We start from the raw sequence: 16,676 nt of genomic DNA, 5'->3' as shown, positions 1-16,676 counted from the left end.
GACTCAGTCCTCCTTCTCTTGTGTAGACCTCTGTGAAAGCACACAGGGAAAGGGAAATACATCAACAATAGTTGTTGACTCTGAATAGTGCAAAAAAAGTCCCTAGAATGCAATAGAGTAGAAGCTGGCAAACTGTGGCCAGCACTGTTTTTGTAAATAAAGTTTTATTAGGACAGAGCCACACCTATTCATTTACATATGGTCTGTGACTGCTTTTATTTTACACCAGCAGAGTTGAGCAGTTGCAATAGAAATGATATGGCCCTCAAAACCTAAAATATTTACTATCTGGCCATTTACAGAAAAAGTTTGCTGACTCCTGCTGCAAAGAATGGGTTTTACATGCCACAGTCAGGGAGCGTTCAGAGACTAGATGGACAAAGTAATCCTTAGGTTTTGATGAATCTGAAGGAGAGCCTTAAATCCTGGTTCAGTGACAATTTGCTGGGTCACCTATGAACAATGAGTTAAGGAAGCAGTGGTTAAACCTTTGAGCTCAGGAATTAAATAGTTCAAATATGTTATGCTATCAACTTATCTCTAACAAATTACTTAATCTCTGTCCCTCAATTCTCTCATCTGTTAGATGGGGATATTATTACCTATATCATAGAGTAAGTATGAGGATTAAATGAGATAATTTAGCACTTAGCACAGTGCCTGGCATGTAATAAATGCTCAGTAGGTGTCTTCTAAAAGCAGCTGGTTCTCCACCCACTTCAGCATACCAGGGAACATTTAGGTAGTAGTATAGATGGCAATCATGGACAGCATGCACATGATGGGGACAGATTTAGGGAGTCTCTGTCGAGAATAGGCTGGTGGTGATATGCTGCCTGAACAGGCACTGACAGGGTGTTCTGACTGGGAGGAGAATTTCAAGGTCCAAGGAAACATTTGCCAACAGTTCCCCAAGGTCTGGACCTAATGGTAAGGATGTTGATATAGGACAAATCCCTCTGCTTGGCTTTAGGGCTGGACTTCAGTGCCTGATGCCATTACAGATCCTTAGTAAATGCTTGTTTAATGCCTATTCTACAGAAAAGCTAAGATATAGAAGCAAATGGAATTTATTTGTTTTGAGTTTAGGATGACACAAAGGGGAAAACGAAGCTCCGCATGAGTTTATTCACTCAATAATTTATTCATACATTTGATGAAAAAAATTTTGAATACTATGTGTTACACCAGGCATTGTGGAGGTCACATGGTATCCTTGCCTTCAAGGAGCCCACAGTCTAGTAGGGAGACCACGAAAAAACAAATTCAATGTTGGGTGGTAGAATAGAATAATATTATATATAAATGCTTTCCTTTCTGGAAAAGATAACACATGTGATCTATTCCTTTTTTAAAGGGTTTTTTCATCCTATGTTTTGGAATGTTCTTGGATACTAAGGTATGTGTATTAATTTCTTTCTTTACCTCCTAACCCAGGAATCTAACCCTTCCCCATCAGTTCTGGGACCCTTATTCATATATAAGAGGTTAGATTATGGGTACTTTTATAATAAAATTCTATAATTTTACAAAAGGCGGGCTCAGTGAGGAGACCAAGAAACTAAACTCTGACTGCCTATAATAAGCTATATAGAACTAATCACGACATTACAGAAAAATAGGAAAATTGTTTTTACTTTTTCTACCTTAAATTATGATTTGACAATAATTCAAGAGCAAAAGTAGTTTTCTTAGGGGTGAATTCCTTTTTGCTCTTTTAATTTATTTATTTACTTGAATATGCTAAAAGACATATCTACTTCTATATTTCTAGAGTTTTATATAGTAAATGTTATATAGCCTCTAACATTAAATTAAATTCCTAAAATGGATGACCAATTAAGTAAAAGATAATAGACAAAAATTTTAAATAAACTCATTTTATTATTTTTCCCAAGCGTTGAGCAATTCTGTTGAGAGAAGTAAAGCCAGTAAGCTAATAGATGTAGAGTTTGTTTTAATAAGAACATAAGAATATTTTATAATTAGCACAATTATTGCACATGCACAAAACTCCTGATTGCAAAGAAGCAATTTGCTGCTCTCGATTGGCCTAAATAATTCTCTCATTTGTACAATTCACATGGTTAGGAAATTCTTCACTTCAAAGATAACTTCAATTTAGCAATTATTGCCAATTACTAATGTCTAGTATCTGAATTATTATGGCTTTTGATACCCTTGTTTTTTTCTAATTCTAGAGTTACTTATCAGTAAAGAAAACAAAACAAATAAAACAAAATAAATCTTTTCATTAGAGGCCCATGGATATAGTCTATTAAGTGCTCCCAGGAAATACTACTGTTAAATAAGTTTCAGTATGCAGTTTTGTTCTTGATTTGCTTATGTGTGATTGTATATGTGTATCTCAATATTTTTTTGGTTGCCCTTATAGCTGCGACAACTGCTGTTCAACAAGTTGTCTCCTTTAAGCTCTTTGAAGCAACAATCAAAGGTAATTATTTCCTTTTGCCATGGATCCAATGCATGGAGTTCCAGTTTTCCCTTTTTCTTTCTATACAGCCTCACAGAAAGATCACTTTTGGGTAAACCCCTTGAGTTTCTGTCACCATTCCATTTCTAGTATCTCGTGTGGTGCCCAGTACATGATCAATATTTATTAAAGAACTGTTGAGTGAGGGAGTTAATGAATGAATTAATGAATGAGAAGGCATGGGAAGCTTCAAGGATGCTCAAGCATCCAGGGCTGTGGGTGCTCTTGTGAGTGAAGACCTTTGAATAATATTGTTTGTTTTAGTCTGACTCGTCTCCCAATATCTAGAGTCAGTAATGTCTCTTTCTCTGTCTGTCTTTTTGGATCTCCTGTAGACCATTTTTCCATCACCAGAAAAGTAAAAATTGAGATCTTGACTAACTTCTAATATACAAAATGCTCTCCGAATTTTCTCTCTTAAGCTGTTATAACTGCAGTTTTAACTTTTAAGTCTATTAGCTGACAAGTTTGTCTGGAAACAGAGGATTCCTTTTTCATTCTTTGCCACAAAAGTGCAATCCGTATAAAGAGAGTATAATTAGAAACAAAAGTACTTGCATCCATATTTTGTATCTTTGATGCTACTTTAGACTTTTGTCTTTTAACAAAACACTGAGGGCTTTTCAGAAAGTATTCTAAAGCAGAGATTTCTGTGTTTGATAAAAGTCGACCGACTTAAGTGCATGAAAACCAACATGGATGTTAAGAGATTTTTTACAAGAGACAATATTACTTTCTGAAATGAAAAACAGTGAGGAAATTAAACACTGACATTAAAAAATTATCCTGAGTCTGCATTTCCCAGTAGAGGACTCTGCTATGAATTGGGGGAGCAGTGGCTTATATGTCTGCAGACCTGTCCTTATTTCTGATTAGGTAACCAATTGTAGGGAAATCACTTAGTACCTTTTGGTTTCAATTTTCTTAACTGTTAGAAGTAAGTGTCAGACCAGAGCAGAACTAATATTCTGTGATTTTGAATTTCTATCTTTTGAATCAGAAAATGTGAAACTACCAAATCATTCACCACTCTTAAGAAAAGGGAGGAGCTATAGTATATGTGACTGCATTAAAAAAAAAATGAAGTCACATTATGTAAGAAGTCAGAATTTTTCTCATGTGAAAACCAGAGAGAGGAAAACACCTAAAAGTAAAAAAAAAAAAAAAAAAAAAGATTTTAACAGTGTTTTATCTCCCTGTTTCTAATGCAAACTGTTGACACTTTTCAGAAGGCAGTGGTCAGTGAGGGCTTTTCACCTTTTGGATTTGAACCTTTTCTCCATTTGCATTTTCAAACCAAGTGATCAAAAAGGGATTTTGTTTTCTAGTTAGATGGCTTATTTGCTTTAAAACAAATGTACATTTGGCAGAAGAAAAGATGAGTGTTTGTAATTTTCTGAGGGAGTTTGAATGGACAAGCAAAAACCTAGATTATAGTGGTTGAGGAAGGATGAGAAAAAAAGGAAGAGATAGCACTTGAGATGAATACTTTTGCCAAGATTTTCTCTTGTGATAGAAAGAGCAAGAATAGTAACCAGATGCAGACACAGGAGTTACAGGGTGGAGCTGAGTTGCCAAAATGTGAAGAAGTTCATATGTTGAGAGGGATGAACCAGCAAAGAGAAAGTTTGAAAACAAATGAGAAAGGGAAGATAATTGACTGAAGAGTATTCCCAAGAAGTCATATTGAGAGGCTGGACTGCAGATGGAGGAATTAGCTTCTTCCCTGGACACAGGAACTTTCAGGCTCGTACAGATAAAGCAACATGGACAGACTAGGGAATGATGTGTGACAATTCAGACGTGGATACTTTTCCTTTTAAGCAGGAGACAAGGTGATTGATTTACTGAAAGATGGGCAAAGGAGTGGTGAAGTAGAGATCTTGAAGAGAGCAGTAGAAGTTTGGATAGTTTGCTGAAGGAAATGAAAACTGAAGCCAACAATGTTCTCAGCAAGGACCACCCCTCAAACCACCATAACACTGTGGGGACCCACAATGAGGTCTCTTTCAAAATCTTCTCCTTGAAGAGGGTTCAGGGCCCTTTCTTGGCTCTTCTATTGTCTCTAGACACATTGTCTGTAACACATCACCAGGAGGCAGGTTCTGGTGACCTCTACAGACTCCCCCTCCACAGAGAAGGGGCTTACTTATTTTTAGTTCCAATGACTCAGGTTCTGCTATTTAAGCAACAGTGCAAGCCCATATAACCATGCATGCCAGAGATCCTGCTCTTTCCAAGACCATGCAGAATCCTAGAGAGTGTCGAAATCTGTTTCTTCCAAATGAACAGGATGTAGTTTAAATCACAATGATCATGACCTTAGGACTTTTCTTTAGGGTTATAGTAGAATATGTCTACTGAGCCCTGAATCCTGGAAAATCAATTCTTTTTCTCTAGAACTTTCAGATATTTCTCATTCTTGTGTCTATGACACTTTTTATCCCCCTGAGCCCAATGTGGGTAGGCATTATATATTTCAGTGAAAATTGGGAGATTATCACTGGGCTGTCTACTACATATAGTCAGAACCTATTTCTCCTATCTTGATTTAGCTTCTTCATGACATGAGCTGTAGCCAGAAATGAAGCTTATGCCTTTCAATATTTCTTGTGCCTAAAATAGTGTCTGGTATATAACAACACTGAACAGTAGACATTAAATTAACAAATAAATCAACTAATGATTGGGAAAAGTACATAATGTATCTTAACATTTTTACCTTTCCCAGTAAATGCACACTCTTTACTTTAAATATTTTACTTTGGTTTGACAATTAGTTTTTTAAATTTTAACTCTGTTTAGCATCTGTACCAATGACAAAAGGATTATTCACAAAGATTTGAGTACTACGAGGAGTGACAATAAAGCAAAGCTTTATTGGAAACCATATTTACTAGAAGTATTGACTTTCCTCCATGGGAAAAACAATTTATCCTCTACTAGTGATAAATGTGTGAACCAAGAAATACAAGCATGGAAATAAAGGGTAATATCTCCTTTACAGCTATTTTCTAGTTTGTTGTTAGAAGTTGTAGGAATATACAGGAATACAATATTCACTTAGAAATGAGTTCTTAGGCATTTTTAAATAGATTAAAACAGAAGAAAGAATAAAAAAATGAGTACTTTAATTTATTGAAAGGAGAATAGTGCACTATATAGATGGAATAAAGGATTGTTAATGACATCAGGAAGTCTGCAGTTTTTGGCCATACCACCTTTAACGTGTCTGATCTCGGAAGCTAAGCAGGGTTGGGCCTGGTTAGTACTTGGATGGGAGACCACTTAAGAATACCAGGTGCTATAGGCAGTAAAAAAAGAAGAAGAAATGTTGCCCATCACCAGAAGGATACTATTAATGTCCAAATGACTTGTTTTCTTTTGTGCAGCAAAATTCATCAGATTTATCTACCAAATACAAATTCCCAAAATCTTTCAATCCATTGCAATGCAAAGGTGAGTTACAATAAACCAAAGGTAGGAAGAAAGAATATGAATATGTCACATTGTCGTCACTACTGGGGCTGATCGGAGTTCGGTGTTGCCCCAATGGTAGTGGGTAGGGAGAGGGGTAACGATGTCGTGGATCTGTAGTTAGCATTTTCCTTGATTCTTCCTCAAATGACAGCAGTGAAGAATCACTGGTCATTAAGATTTAATAGTTTTAGTAAAAGTGTATTTTGGAAAGACAAAGAATGCCCCAAGGAGGCCCATGGAGAAAGACAAAACATGTCCCAAGGAGGCACATGGTCCCAGCATTATAACCAAGACAAAGGGGCCAAAATGGCTACAAAAGGGCAAAAAGGGAGGGGAGAGACCAGAAGGGCAAAAAAAGGCCCAGAAGTGCGAATATCTTCCTTACATCTGGGCCGTGATCAGTGTTTCCAAAGGCATTCTTAGGTGACTGGCAAGTGAGGTCATTTTGACTGACATCTGATTGACACTAGACAATAACTTTGCCTAGTGCTCATGTGTGTACCCAGAACTCAGTCTGTTATAATTAGATTCATGAACTTCCAGACATAGTCATGATATTATAATGATGGTACAATGAGGCTGAAGTTACGGGCAGTACTTTCTGCACATGCGTTTGTAGCTGGTTTAGGCCAACAGCTTTTATGGCCTTTGTGCTCTAGGTTTTGGGGTAATTTATAACCCTAAAAGGGAGGTATTTCTGGGAGGTCCTTAAGGAAAGTATTCAAGGGAAATTTCTGTGGTTACAGAGCTGGACCTTTAGTCCTTTGTTCCCCATTGCTTATGTCTGACTAGCTGCCTAACAATTAGACTAATATCAATTGTGTCCTTTTAAAAAAATTGGCTCCTCTTGTGCCAGCTTCTGAGCAGTGGGCATGCGCCAGGTGCTTGTGACCTAATGTTGGACATATCCTCCTCCCTAAAGGGTTTTTGGAAATGGAGGAGCCACCATCTGCTACTGGTGAGAGAGCACTGCCCTCTCTGCCTATGACATCCATTGTTCCTTTGCTGTAAGCTGGCTGTTGCTAAAGTCAGTGATATTCAGCTCCTAGAAGACTGATATTTAAGTACTGTAAATAGTTTAAATATTCCCGGAGGAGAAAGGTGCACGCAGCATCTAGGTTGAGGAAGTGATATTGTATTACAAGTTAAGCTGAAGTCCTACTTAAGTGCCTGCATCCCATTTTAGATTAAATTACGTTTATTCCTATTTAGGGAAAGAAATGGGCAACTCACTTTAGATTCCAATCAAAATTATTTGAATTCCAGATAAAGTTCATGTGCATAAACTTGAAAAGACATGTCCCTCCCTAAATGTTTAACGTGCTGATCCAGAAGCCCTGGGTCCTGTTATCATCTCCACAAACCAGCCTGACCGCTTTTTATAAACCCGTTTACCTTTCTGAATTTTGTTCCTCATCAGTAAAATTAAAAACTAAGAGATCACTAAGGTTTCCATCCAGCAATAACATTCCGTGATCTCAAATCTACTTTATTTCATTTCCCAGCAATATATGAAAAATATGGTGCTTCTCTTCTCAAATAAGAAATGTCTGACAAATGCAAGTTTCTATGGCACTAATGAAATGCCGTTTCTGTAGACTACATTCTAGATCTTTCCCTACTATCTTTCTAAAATTAACCTGAGTTACGTAGACTTGTACAGGCTTATTTTTATTTTGGTCTTATGCTTGATTCTAACTCAGTAGCAATAACTCTTATCCTCTTTTTCTTCTCTTAGGCACTTACGCATTTTCTCATACTGGAGAGTCCTCAAATGACATCATGCTAACTCAGTTTTTATCAAATGAATAAGGCTGTGAACCATAAAATCAAGGGAAAAAAAATTGGAGCAACTCGACATTTTAGAGCTAAATACCAGTAAAGAAATCAACTCAATAGTAGATGGAATTTTCTGATTTAAAAGTCTTAGAATAAAAGAATGGAGTGTCAGTGGCTTCCTTATTGCCCTCTTTATCTTCAACTAAATGTATTTATTTCCATGTGGTTTGATTCAAAGGAATAGCTACATAAATGTAGGAGACTAGGTTTTGTTGAAAATTATGTCAGTTATAACAGCCTCTCACTGCTACAAACTCTGATTTCATTTTTCATAAAATAGCATTATTCACGTTGCATTTCCAATCATCTGGAATTGGAGTAAGACAATTTCATAAAATTGCCTCAGATAAATTGATGGACCATGATTACTTCTTATCAAAAAGTCGTTGGTGTAAATTTCCTAGAGAAAAGTCATTTTCCTCCCAAATTTTCCAGATATATCTTATGCTTATTTTTGCTTTTTAGATTCAGTTATATAACTTTGAAAATCAATCAGAAATGAAATGAAAACTTCCATTTCAGATAGCTTGGTAGCCATTAGTCAGAAAGTACAATGATGTAATTTCATATCTAATATAGTATTTTTCAGTTTACAAGGCACTTTTGTCTCCAATCTAGAGATGGGAGGTGTGTAGGCAGACCTAGTATAGAAAGGAAGAAATAAGGCTTAGGGAGGTGCAGTGACTTGCCAATGATTGTGAAGCCATCTATGGAATATTGGGGATTTTTAAGACTTTTGATTCCTAGTAATTTTCTAGAGCCCCATAACAGCGATGAAAATTACCTGCAACCACAAGAAAGCTTTCTGAAATTAGACACGAGGTTCATTACTTTCAGAATTCTCTCTACGTAAGCAGCAAATTGAGAGAGAATTTGATTGTCAACTTCCAAGGAGATACCCTAAAATATTCTCTTTTTAAGTAATAATATTATAGACCTTTCTGGAAGTTATTTACATGTATAACTGGTGCTACTCTTGGATGAGATACAGAAGAGCAAGTGAAGCAACATTTTACTTCCATATTTCCACCCTCTTTTTGGCTCACCTGATTTTCAGCCCAGACTGCGGTGCCCAGAAATCAAAGCCCTTTGGTTCCTCCTTATTGCCAGAGTCGCCTAGGAATTTGCATTGGCAGTTTTTAATGCAAGAGTTTCTTTCAACGATAATTGTGATGACAATGACGATGATGATGATGATGATGATGGAGGTGGTGGTGATGGTGATGGTGATGATGATGGAAAGAAGTCAAAGAAAAAGAACCAACATTTATAGAGTTCTCACTATGTGCCATGTATTAATCTAGGTGTTTTGTACATATTAACTCATTGCATCTCCACAATAAGCTTGGGAGGTGGGGAATATTATTATCCCTGTGTTGCAGCTGCGGAAACTAAGGCAAGAGGGGTTAAATGATGTGAACAGGGCATGTGGATGGCAAATGGCCATGCTGGGATAGTAGTTATGGATGTTAATTACTTTAAGAAAAGGGTTATGTAAGTCAAACTAGAAGAAAATGACATTATTTATTTAATTGTAATTAGAATCCTAGACCGTCTGGTCTGTAGGGGATCTCAGGCATCATCTTCATTATTTTACATGAAGCCTTGATGTCCTAAATAGTGCCACTTAAAGTGTCTTAGGCTGTAATCTGCAGTCATTTGTGGCAACCTCGACTGGGTCCACCCACCTTGGCCTCCTTCTCTTGATCTGGCTCTCACATGTCCATGATTGCTGCTTACAAAATCACTTTGGTGAATCCTCACTCCTGTGCCTATCCATCATAGAAATGTCAATGCCTGTGCCATGAGTTATGATTCCAGATGTTTTTAAAACTTCTGGTCCTCATAGCATCGGAGTGGTTCTGAGTAGCTTTCCTCTGGTCTCTGCTTCATTTCATCTGGGTAAACCCATAGTCAACTGTTCTGTCTGTCAGGCTAGATGTGAGTGCCAGCACTTAGTGAAGAGTAAGCGCAGAGAGTTTGGAGTGTCCTTGCCTCACATACTTTCATCAATCTTCTACTGACAAGAGAGACAAGATATGAATGCATTTCCATGATGCCCTTATAGGAGTCACCGATAGAGGAAGGCAGTAGAGCATGTGGATTTTGTGCCAACCATGTGGTGATCAAGCCACATTCTCTGCTGCAGTATGTCCTACTCAAGGCAGTGCACTGTATTCAGTCCCATGGAAACACTGAACGTTCAGCAGACATATTCAAGTAGGATATAAAACATATTTCTGAATAGGCTTTTTGAGAGTTACAGAGTCTTAAAAGTATCTGTTAGCCTCTGGGCATGAACAGCCTCCATAATATGCAAATAAAGAGAGGAGAGGGAACTTCTACTTAATGGTGGCAGATTAAAGCAGCATGCAAACAGCAAATTAAAATGTAAGGTTCCATAAGGCACCAAGAAGCAGGACACATAAAATGCCAAAATGAAATGTTCAAAAGAAATGACTATGGACAAGTTGGTTCCATACTCCATAAAGATATACAAGTCAAAATAGAATTTTATGAGAAATTCCTTGGAGAAAACTGCCCTATGCGTCTTCTCACTCCATCTACCACCAAAGGTGAGAGAAGGAAGGATGTTTTTACCATGACCTCAAACCTAATGAGTAAAATTTTCTTAGCCTTGCATCAGATCACAACAATTAAAGTACATGGCTGACTGTACATGATGCTTGCCTGAAACTAAGGCCACAGCTCTGGAACGCTAAATGGGCTCAGTGTTGAGAAAAGTCTGCATGCTCAGAGTTTATCAGGGGAAGCATATATGTGTGTTTTCCATAGATCATGATGAGACAAGCAAGAGAGAGTCTAAAGAGACAATAAGGAGCTGTGTTGGGTACTGTCTAATTGGGCCGTCCAAAGTGATGGAAGATCTTAGCAAGAAGCTCTAGGTGAAACAAGATTAGGGAATGAAGGAGTTACAAGTGGCCACCTAGAATGCAAAAGAATGTGCATGGGTGAAGAAATTGTAGGTGGGAGAGGTCAGAGATATGGGAATTTTTGAAGAATTTTTGAATGCACTCTCTTTTATTAACTAGGTATTACTCAGAGAGCCCAACATCATATGAAAGAGACCTCATCTCAAAAGACAAAACTCCCTTGCTTGGACTTGGGGAAAGGGCAATCAGAAACCTCAGTACCCAATCCGGGGTAGAAGGAAAGTGAAAAAATTTGAGCAAAAATATCAACCAACAAAGGAAGATCTACTATTATGAGCAACCAAGGCAAAGCAGGACTCAGTTGGGGAAGAAGAGAAATTTAAGGCTACGTTACTTGTAGTTTTTATCATTATATGAGACTGGACATCCTAATTACCAAACTAAGAGCACGTTAGCTATTTAAAGTGACCAAAATGCTGCTATTACCTGAACATATTGGGGTAATAGCTGGAATAGATCTGGTGAGAAGGAAAAGCTTTTCACACTGAATAAATTTTAAGGATGATGAGAGACAAAAAAAAAAATGTGCTTGATCACATACCATATGCCATGTTTACCTGATTATACACATATTCACCTTGACTTCCTACCAAAGTGCTGCTAGAAAATAAGAAAATAATGAGAGAGAGAGAGAGAGAGAGAGAGAGAGAAAGATATTGAGAGAAGTTGCAATAGTTTCTATTGCTGCATAAAAAAGATGCCACAAACTTAGTGGCTTAAAACAACACACATTTGTGATTGCACAGTTTACACGGGTCAGGAGCCCAGGTACAGCTAGCTGGGTCCTTTGCTCAGGGTCTCACAAGAGTGTAACCAATGTGTTAGTTGGAATGCATTTTTATCTGGAACTCGACTGGGAAAGAATCCACTTCCAACTCATTTAGGTTGTTAGCAGAGTTCATTTCCTTGCAGTTGTGGGAATGAGAAACTTGGATTTGTGATGACTATTGGCTAGAGGCTACCTGAGACCCTTGAGACCACCTATACTTTTCTGTCACATGGGACTCTCCAACATGGCCACTTATGTCATTAAGTCTGCAAGAAGCGTCTCTTACTCTGGTCTGCTTTTAAGACAGAGACATATAATACAAGGTAATTGGGGGAGAGACATCTTGTAACATTTGTCATATTCTACTGCGAAAAGTCAGTCACAGGTCCCAGTCACACTCAAAGATATTATAAATGAAAATACACTCTCAATTATGATCTGAATATTTCTGTCTCCCCCAAATTCATTAGTTAATATCTACCCCCCAAGGTGGTAGTAATAGGAGGTAAGGTCTATGGGAAGTACTTAGGTCATGAGGGTGGAGCCTTCGTGAATGGGATTAGTGTTCTTATAAGAGAGGCCCCACAGAGCTCCCTAGTCCCTTCAACCACACGGAGACACAAAGAGAATTTGGCAGTCTGCCACCTGGAAGAGAGCCTTTACCAGAACTTAACGGTGCTGGCACCTTGATCTTAGACTTGCAGCCTCCAGAACTGTGAAAAATCAGTTTGTTTTTATAACACACCTATTCTATGGTATTTTGTTATAATGGCCTGGATAGACTAAGACAATATCAATGTGAAATTTCAGGTCACAGATTAAAAAAGAAGATCCAAAAACCTTCAGAGAAGAAAAAATAAGTTTTACATAAAGGCCGAAGTCAGAATATTATCAGAACTCTTTATAACAACATTGCAAGCTAGATAACAGTAGAGAAAGCCTTCAAAATGTTGAGAAGAGATGATTACATCCAAGAAGCAATTAAGTATGAGGAAGAATAAAAATATTTTCAGACACAAATATTATAAGTAAATTTTCTTGCAATGCTTTCTTTCCTAAAAGCCATTGGGAAATGAACTTCACCAAATATGGTAATAAACCCAGAAAGAAGGAGGCTTGGGACCCCCAAAACAAAAGCTACACTAGAAGAGAGAGCTGAGGGAACCTCCAGAGTGGAGGTAAAGGAGTTGCTAGTCAGACAACAGCCGTGGGGCAGGTCCTAAACGGATACTCAGGGAGCTTGCTCAAGAAAATGAAAACGATAGGTTGTCTAATGTATTCAAGTATTACTTGAAGACATTTACATACTTGGGGGTGGTTGGATATGCATTTTTGATAAGAATACAGAAATCCAAGTTAAAAAAGTGTTAACATCGAATAGAAACAAAATATTATGTAGAAAATTAAAAACAATTAACATACTACATAGCTCACCTATAAATAGCATATACAGCATAACAATAATATAAGATAATTTTGACATAATGAAAATAACAACAATATAAGTATATTGGGAAGGTGGAGAATAGGAGGTATAATTTGAAGGATGGCAAAAGAAATTTAAATTTTCAGTCTTTGTTTTTGGAAATTAGTAACACTGAGAAGTCAAGAAATAGTATAATCATGTTTAGAAATATGAAATAATTATCAAAAGAATAAATCAGTTAAAAGAGATTGTCTCTGAGAAACAGGGAATTATTATTGCTCAGCTCTTGAAACTACATCTATGTAACTATGGTTAAATATAAATAAATGTATATGTGTGTAGATTGGAGAGAACATGGAGTATTTTTAAGTTGGAACTCCCATTGATTTCATTTGCTTGAAATTGCAGACCACGTTGCTCTCTAAGCATATATGGCTTCCTTCAGCTGCTTCAGGTCTTTGAGATGCCTATGAGACCTCCAATTTGAGATGTTAAGTTGGCAACTGGGTATACAATCTATTATTGGTCAAGAGAAGACCTGGTCTAGAGATACACTCTTAGGGTCATTATGCTTTTAACAACAGAATATGACAAAAGTTATGGGCTGTCCCTGCTCCGATTACCTTGTATTATATACGTCTCTGTCTTAAAGGCAGACTGGAATAAGAGACTCTTCTTGCAGGCTTAATAATATAGGTAGCCATGTTGGAGAATCCCATGTGACAGGAAAGTGTAGGTGGCCTTAGAATTTCAGGTAGCCTCCAGCCAATAGTCATCACAAATCCAAGTTTCTCATTCCCACAACTGCAAGGAAATGAACTCTGCCAACGACCTAAATGAGTTGGAAGTGGATTCTTTCCCAGTCCAGCTTCCAGATTAAAGAGGTGCTACTTAAAGCCATGGGACCAGATATCACCTACTGAATCCAAGAGGAAGTAAGGCGGTCCAAGCACTGAGCCAGGGAACCCCATCATCTAGAGGTAGGGAGAGAAGAGGATCCAGTAAAGGAGAATGAAAAGGAGCAGCCTGTGAAGTAAGTGGGAAACCAAGAGAATGTGGTGTCCCAGAAGCTAAGAAGAGCATTTTAAGAAGGATTTCAAGGATAGCAACTGGGTTGAATACTGCTGAGAGCCAAGGAAGATAAAGTTCTCAACTTGCTATCTCAGTTTGAAACGTGAAGATCATAGGTGTATGAATATAATAGGCACTCAGCAAGAAATCTCGCTGTTGGAAAGTTTCACAATAGAATGGAATCATGTTTAGACTTTGCCTGGCCTTGTATCAATAAGCTCTTTCAGATCTGTAACTAAGTATTTTAGAAAGATTAATTTCAAGTTTTTCTCATGCTTCCAGAACAAATAAAGAGGCTAATAATCAATCTACAGCATCTAGATTGTTTTTCAGACTGATGCAGATTTCAGTAAAAGCCCCAAATCTATTTCCTTCCAATTCTTAAATGGAAGGATAATTTATCTTTTGTTAGAAGGTAGCAGGACTGTGTTGTACTTACTTTTATCAAACTTCAGGGGGCGTACTCTGACCAAGAAACCAATCTTGGACATATTTCTCAAAGCTTAAACACACCTGAGATCCACTCTGAAATTTGGGGTTTTGCAACGTGTTTTAATCTAACTATTCTAATTCCAGCTGTGTTTTGGATAGTGAAGAAGAAGAAAAAAATAGATTAGAGAGTGAAGAACATAATGGCTCTGTTTCGGGACAGCAAACAATAACTCTGTTTCCTGGGTTTTTGCCCAGGGGTGCTAGTGAACAGTGAAGGTTGTTTCTAAGCAATGCGGGCATTAGCCGTGGGATTTCTGCCTGCTAGAAAAAGTGTTCTATTTACATTTCAGTGGCATTAACGGGCTATACTTTGGGTACTTTGGTTAATTCAAGTACATGGTGCAAAATAGATTGGGAGCATTCTGGGTTTTTTGGATTCATCTCTTACTTTGGGAGGAAATAGTTTGGTAAATTTTTTCACAGTTTTATCATCCACAAGCCACATTTCAATGACTGAGTTACCCAAACTCTTTACAGATTTCATTTTGTACCCAAGGTCTTAAGGGTAGAGGGAACAAAACAAAACAAACAAACTACAAACAAACAAACATAACATGGTGACTACATTTAGAGCAACGACTTACTATGCTCTCAAAGGTCATCAGGAAAGATCAGGGCTGCTTGCACTTTGCTCCTTAGCTCTCTCACCCTGTGGCCCAGGGCTTGCCTTAGCACACAGCGTGTTTTGAAGAGAAGAGTAGGAGAGGAAACAGATTATTGATTCCTTCAATGTTGCAGTTTCTGTGTGAGATTCAGTGTCGATTGCCCCCTTTGATCCTTGAAACAACACAGCAAGTTGCATATTATTTGCCCCATCTATAGATAAGGAAGTCGGGGCTCAGAGAGTTTGGGTGACCTGCCTATTGTGAGAATGAACAAGAGGGAGGAACATCTGCTCCCAAGTGCTCCACTCTGCCTCATTTTCCTTGTTCTAAAAAGGCTGCAGCCTCACTCCCCATGAATAGAGATCTATCCCTTTGGGATAAATATTAGACCCTATGCTGCCTTTTAAAGGGATGCCATTCCTAACATGTTATTTTACTCCAGATTCTCCTGATAACCTGGGAAGGTGGGGGGAAGGGCTGGAACTTGAGAAAAGAATAAAAATGATAAGTGATAGGAGAAGAGTCCCAGAGCTCATTGATTACTACAAATTCCCCCAGAATTGGTCTGCATTTTACTTGGCTTGATCCTGGCCTGGTGGGCCCAGATAGCTTCCTACGGGGCTGGTGTAGAGAGTTCTTTCTAGGATGGAGTTCTTGGGAGGCCTGGCCTCCGGCTTGCCTCAGTCTTGTCTTTGCATTTCAGTTTCCCATCAGTAAAACCACAGATCTGCATTCATTGGATAAACTCAGAGATCCCTTCCAGTTCTGAATTTCTCTGATTCTGTGTCTCTTCATAGGTAACACCCTGAGAGAAGAGAAATTTATCACCAAAGAGTACCAGCCCAAGTGAATTTGGCAAGACCTTATCTTGCTGGGTAGGAATCATAGATAAAACATTGCCAACAGCTACATTAATGCCAACCAACTGGGAGGCAACACCCTTTTGGAATTCTGACCTGATGCGTGAAACCAGAGCAGAGGAATGCCCCAGTGTGATGTGCTGCCAAGGGACACATTGCTTTTGTGGATAAGGTTTCCTGGTTCTTAGATCTCAGCCATGTCCCCCAACAGGGTATGGGCAAGGCAGCTGTAAATTTTATGACAACACACAGATGGTCATTGCCAAGGACAACTCTTTGAGGTATGAGAGCTTCGTCTGGCTCTGGTGATAATGTGACTTTGTTTGGCTAAAGTAGGCTGGGTAGGGGAGCCTGCCCCACCTGTCCTCTATTTCACCTGATTGTGGGAAATGTTATACAGCCTCCCTCTCCATCAATTTTAAAAGGAATAAAAAAGAAATCACATTAATGGAGTTGCTTCCAAAATTTATGTTGATAATTGTTTACACATTAAAGTCTGCACAACATGAAGTGCTCATGCCTTGCTTTCTTTTCGATTAGAGCAGCAATTCTCCAAGTGTATCTGTTCCCCAACTGTAAGCATCAGCCTGACCTGCAACTTGTTGATAGGCCAATTCTTGGGTCCCAGCTCAGACCTCCTAAATGAGAAATGCAGGAGTGGGGCCCTAGGACTTCCCATTTTCATA

The 16,676-nt window shown here is 38.3% G+C and overlaps 1 protein-coding gene and 1 pseudogene across 5 annotated transcripts in view; both read left to right on the top strand.

Annotated features, from left to right (window-relative positions):
- Positions 1-16,434, top strand: part of ADGRF1 (adhesion G protein-coupled receptor F1) — a 44,666-nt gene extending 28,232 nt beyond the window's left edge. For 3 of the 5 annotated variants that reach the window (XM_016158950.2, XM_016158949.2, XM_036218557.1), the window contains exons 13-16: positions 1,358-1,399; positions 2,396-2,455; positions 5,887-5,953; positions 7,713-7,932. In XM_016158950.2, the coding sequence (XP_016014436.2) occupies positions 1,358-1,399; positions 2,396-2,455; positions 5,887-5,953; positions 7,713-7,786 (243 nt within the window). In that variant the 3' untranslated portion in view covers positions 7,787-7,932. Of the gene's footprint in view, positions 1-1,357; positions 1,400-2,395; positions 2,456-5,886; positions 5,954-7,712; positions 7,933-15,927 lie in introns of those variants that run through there. The other 2 variants (XM_036218553.1, XM_036218567.1) reach the window with 2 other exon arrangements.
- LOC118605172 lies at positions 5,699-5,807 on the top strand (annotated as a pseudogene).
- Positions 16,435-16,676: the final 242 nt, after the last annotated feature.

This window comes from Rousettus aegyptiacus, unplaced genomic scaffold (genome assembly GCF_014176215.1).
Source record: "Rousettus aegyptiacus isolate mRouAeg1 unplaced genomic scaffold, mRouAeg1.p scaffold_m13_p_1, whole genome shotgun sequence".
NCBI lineage: Eukaryota > Metazoa > Chordata > Mammalia > Chiroptera > Pteropodidae > Rousettus > Rousettus aegyptiacus.
Note: the sequence above shows the minus strand (reverse complement) of the source record. Positions and strands in the feature narration are given on the sequence as shown.